At 37.9% G+C, this 5,341-nt stretch overlaps 2 protein-coding genes across 2 annotated transcripts in view; both read left to right on the top strand.

Moving 5' to 3' along the window:
- On the top strand, positions 1–1,017 carry LOC139303238 (interferon a3-like). The gene is made up of 5 exons (XM_070926981.1): positions 1–132; positions 249–335; positions 492–641; positions 761–844; positions 919–1,017. The coding sequence occupies exons 1-5, from the start codon at positions 1–3 to the stop codon at positions 1,015–1,017; spliced, it is 552 nt and encodes a 183-aa protein (XP_070783082.1).
- Positions 1,018–4,782: 3,765 nt separating this feature from the next.
- LOC139303237 (interferon a3-like) overlaps positions 4,783–5,341 on the top strand; it is a 1,090-nt gene continuing 531 nt past the window's right edge. The window contains exons 1-3 of the mRNA XM_070926980.1: positions 4,783–4,914; positions 5,027–5,113; positions 5,243–5,341. The exon at positions 5,243–5,341 is cut by the window's right edge and continues 51 nt beyond it. Of these exons, the coding sequence (XP_070783081.1) occupies positions 4,783–4,914; positions 5,027–5,113; positions 5,243–5,341 (318 nt within the window). The remainder of the gene's footprint in view (positions 4,915–5,026; positions 5,114–5,242) is intronic.

The following is a 5,341-nucleotide window of genomic DNA, read 5'->3' on the forward strand; positions in this document are numbered from 1 at the left end:
ATGCTCAACAGGATCTTGTTTGTCTGCCTGCTCCTCAGTCTGTACAGTGCAGGCTCCTCGCTCAGCTGCAGATGGATGGATCATAAATTCAGACAGCACAGTGAAACCTTTTTGGATCTCCTGGACACGATGGTGAGTGCGCTTCTCTTGGAGATTCTTTAAAGTCATTTAATTATTGACTTTACTGTCCGTTTACTTCAACTCATGATGTGTGTGTGTGTGTGTGTGTGTGTGTGTGTGTGATGCAGGCTAATAACTCCACTAACACCACTGAGGAGGTGAATGATGCTGCTGCCTTCCCTAATGATCTGTACAGCCAGGCGGCCAAAGCACCAGTAAGTCAAGTCAAAGCTGTTATATCTGTTCTTATTTTTCCAGTTTTAGAAACAGCTGTGAAAAAGTGGCATGAATGTGACTTCTTCTTCTTCTTCGTCTTCTTCGTCTTCTTCTTCTTCTTCTTCTTCTTGTTCTTCGTCTTCTTCGTCTTCCAGGCTGAGGACAAACTTGGCTTCACAGTTCAGGTTCTGGAGGAGACGGCTGCCCTGTTTGAGGAGGATCACAGCTCTGCATCATGGGAGGAGAACACAGTGGAGAACTTTCTCAGCGTTGTAACCCGGCAGGCCGACGGCCTTCGCTCCTGTGTGAGTCCCAGTGTGGCTTGACGTAGCCTTACCGGTTCCCTTGAAGACCTGCATCAGGGTTCTTTGTTTTGGTTTGGTCAAAGCTACTTTTGAATCATTTTAACGTTTTATTCATTTAGATTGGGAGCCACGGACACAAGAAGAAGAACAAGAAGCTGCACATGTACTTCAAGAGACTCTCAAGCCTCGTTCTGGAGCAAATGGTAAGTCTATCTATCTATCGCTCTATCGATCTATCGTATCGATCATGTTTTAATGATGATATTCTTGTCTGTAGGGCCACAGCGCTGAAGCCTGGGAGCTGATCAGGAAGGAAATTAAAGCCCATCTGAAGAGAGCAGACCAGCTGGTTTCATCTCTTCTCACCGCCAACTAAAGATGGAGAACGTGTTAATTTATTTGCTTACAAACAGTCTATTTATTTATTTATCTAGTTATTAATATATCTATATATTCAAGTATTGTTGTCTATGTTGATCAAGATGCTTATTTTTTATACTTATTTATATTTTAGCCAATAAAAATATTACTTCTTCCAGCAAATTCAAATGTTTTTGTTGTTTTTATTCCTGTTTCATGAACAAGAGATGCAGATTTTATTTTTGATGAGTTCAATCAAACAACCTGCAGGAACAGGTTCAGACTTCTACAGTGATACCTGTCTGATGATCATGTACAGGACTCACAAAGACTGAACAGCAACACCAGAGCACAAAACTTTTAAAATCTCTGTTGTTTTACGGATAGTTGAAAGTTAATTGATCTGATTCTGCGGCTCAAATGAGAATCATTTCTGTAGAAATGAAAACACAGAAACATGTAACCAGACGACAAAACAAACACTACAAAAACATTTCTGTAATCTGTTCAGTCTAAACTGTGGGACTCTACATGTTGAGTTTGATGAGTTTGATAATCAGATGTAATGCTACAGAGACAACATCCTTTTAATATGTACAGTTTGAAAGCCAGTTTAGAGACAACTCATGAACCAGTGGTGGAAAAAGTACTCAGAACTTTTACTTCAGTAAAAGTAGTGATACTACAGTGTAGAAATACAAGGGAAAGCAATGCATAGTAAAAGTACAAAAGAAGTAGCATCAAAATATACTTAAAATACCCAAATGAATGGGTAATTTCAGAATAATATATATCATTGGATTATAATTGTTGATGCATTATGTGTTCATCACTTTACTGTTGCAGCTGTTAACAGCTGAGATCATTTTAGATCTTGTGAATTCCTCCCCAAGGATCTAACATTACATCATAAGTTATTAGTTGATTATATTTTGTATTATTAATCTGAATCTGAAAAGTAATGATTCACTCAAGTTAACAAATAAATGTTGTGGAGTAAAAAGGACAATACTTGATTGTGAATTTCGGTGGAGTCGAAATATAAAGTGACAAAAAAGAAAAAGAAAAAAGGAAATACTCAGGTAATTACTCACACTGAAATCAAAAGTATTTGTACTTCTACAGTCTAGAAATACTCTACTGTACAACTCATAGTGATCCCATACTGCCTCGGTTCAACAGGGGGCGCAATAACACGATTAACTGTGAATTTGAACTGTATTTTTGATTCTTTGTGAGCTTTTTAGTTGTGAATAAACAAAGACCTTTTCCACCAAAGCCAGTCATTACCAGAGTTTATATTGACATTATCTATCTGTCTATCTATCTATCTGTCTATCTATCTGTCTATCTGTCTATCTATCTATCTATCTGTCTATCTGTCTATCTATCTATCTGTCTATCTGTCTATCTGTCTATCTGTCTATCTATCTATCTGTCTATCTATCTGTCTATCTGTCTATCTGTCTGTCTATCTATCTGTCTATCTATCTATCTATCTGTCTATCTGTCTATCTGTCTATCTATCTATCTGTCTATCTATCTATCTGTCTATCTATCTGTCTATCTATCTATCTATCTGTCTATCTATCTGTCTATCTATCTGTCTATCTGTCTATCTGTCTATCTATCTATCTGTCTATCTATCTATCTATCTGTCTATCTATCTATCTATCTATCTGTCTATCTGTCTATCTATCTATCTGTCTATCTATCTATCTGTCTATCTATCTGTCTATCTATCTATCTGTCTATCTATCTATCTATCTGTCTATCTATCTATCTATCTGTCTATCTATCTATCTATCTATCTGTCTATCTGTCTATCTATCTATCTGTCTATCTATCTATCTGTCTATCTATCTGTTTATCTATCTATCTGTCTATCTGTCTATCTATCTGTCTATCTGTCTATCTATCTGTCTATCTGTCTATCTATCTGTCTATCTATCTGTCTATCTATCTATCTGTCTATCTGTCTGTCTATCTATCTATCTGTCTATCTGTCTATCTGTCTGTCTATCTGTCTATCTATCTAAACAAGAAATCTGAAGTAACATTTGGACATCACTTTCCACAGTTTTGAACAACAACAGAAACAGTAAATAGTGACATAGTGGATACTTCTACCTCCTAAAGCTTAAAAACCCTTTAAATGAAACAAGCAGAGGAGGAAACGTCCTCCTGTTGTCATAACATGAAGCCAGCCTATCGCTTCATTTGAAGGAGGCCTGTTATTATTAGAAAACACTCATTTGGGCCCAGTTATTTAATCATGTGATTTATCTTCAGTTTGACACCCTTCGATTTATGTTTGTTTTTTAAAGCGTGTGACAGAAAGAGTATTCACTGAGTAGACGAATGCTGCATGTTCTGTAGTATTAATATCCTAATCTGGCTCACATGTCTCGTCCTTGTGGGCTTTAGAAAATAATAACGCACATGCAGTGCAATAAAAGTACCATTAAAAATACACTATTGTACTGCACTGTAGGCTTATTGCATATTATGCCGTACAATATTACTACATTTCCCCTTATTGCCCATATAATATATTATATTATGTTAATGTATTGTTTTATTAAATTGTATACTACATCATATTTCCATATTAATACATACAAACACTACTAAGTATCATTAATTAATTATATCACATATTAGTCGAGTGCACTGCTGTTTACAGTTGCTGTTAACACTTTGTCACTCTTGCCTTGTAATTCTGTCCTTAAATGCTCTGGCATAGTTTCTGTTTGAACTTCTGTTCTTATTTTTGTTCCACATACTTCTTATTATTTAATTTTTACTCTCTCTGTTCATCTGAACTCATTTCTGTCCTCGAGCAGAGCTGAATTCCCGCTCTGCAGATCAATAAAGGTTCATCTCATCTTAACACACGTCTTCACTCTTCAGCCACTGTGTGCTGTCCGTGTTGATGTGTGTCAGTAAACTAAAAGGTGAAGGAGAATCCCCACAGGCGGCCTTGTTCTCACGTTAAAGCAGCATGTTCTGGTGAAAACAACGTGAAATGCCGCGGACCGGTTCATATGAACGAGCCTCACCGCGTCAGGCCGCAGTCACGGAGGCGCTTTCCGTTTCTCCCCGTGGGAACTTCCTCCTTTCTGGCACCTTTGCAGGACACAGTGCAATCACTTATTACAGTGTAATTAGCCTATTATTACTGATAATTAACGAATCAACACAGAGCTAATGATGCGATTCCAACCATTTCAGAAGGTATCGTCCTGTTGGACAGGAAAGGGACGTGATGACGGCATCAAACACCCACAACAAAATACGAAAATGTGCAAACTAACACAATTAGATCGATAAATAAATGTTTTAATGGCCTTAAAATCATTATCAGTAACGGTTTATTCATTTTGGGTGTCTGCATTTTATTATTAGCTTTAATAGAATATAATATCATAATAATCCCATCATATCAATATCAAATATAGTCGTGTTTTTAACGTATTCGTTAATATGTTTTTTGATATATGACGTTTTAGCTTTGCTGTAATATTTGTTTATGCTTTAATTGTGGGAGATTTGTTTTTTCATTAGGATGTTAATTCAAATCCGAAACATGTGACATGTGGCCTTCGTGTTTGATGGAGAGTTTTAAACCACCTGAAAGTGTTTCCCGCAGGTGGAAAATGAAACAGGTGCGTCCCGCTTTAAAAGAGGCGCTGCAGGTCCGCTCCAACACAACAACCGCTTCACAAGACAAATCAGTATTTGCTCCATACAAAGGCAACTTTCTACCTTCATAAAGAAAATGCTCAACAGGATCTTGTTTGTCTGCCTGCTCCTCAGTCTGTACAGTGCAGGCTCCTCGCTCAGCTGCAGATGGATGGATCATAAATTCAGACAGCACAGTGAAACCTTTTTGGATCTCCTGGACACGATGGTGAGTGCGCTTCTCTTGGAGATTCTTTAAAGTCATTTAATTATTGACTTTACTGTCCGTTTACTTCAACTCATGATGTGTGTGTGTGTGTGTGTGTGTGTGTGTGATGCAGGCTAATAACTCCACTAACACCACTGAGGAGGTGAATGATGCTGCTGCCTTCCCTAATGATCTGTACAGCCAGGCGGCCAAAGCACCAGTAAGTCAAGTCAAAGCTGTTATATCTGTTCTTATTTTTCCAGTTTTAGAAACAGCTGTGAAAAAGTGGCATGAATGTGACTTCTTCTTCGTCTTCTTCTTCGTCTTCTTCTTCTTCTTCGTCTTCCAGGCTGAGGACAAACTTGGCTTCACAGTTCAGGTTCTGGAGGAGACGGCTGCCCTGTTTGAGGAGGATCACAGCTCTGCATCATGGGAGGAGAACACAGTG

This window comes from Enoplosus armatus, chromosome 20 (assembly GCF_043641665.1).
Source record: "Enoplosus armatus isolate fEnoArm2 chromosome 20, fEnoArm2.hap1, whole genome shotgun sequence".
NCBI lineage: Eukaryota > Metazoa > Chordata > Actinopteri > Centrarchiformes > Enoplosidae > Enoplosus > Enoplosus armatus.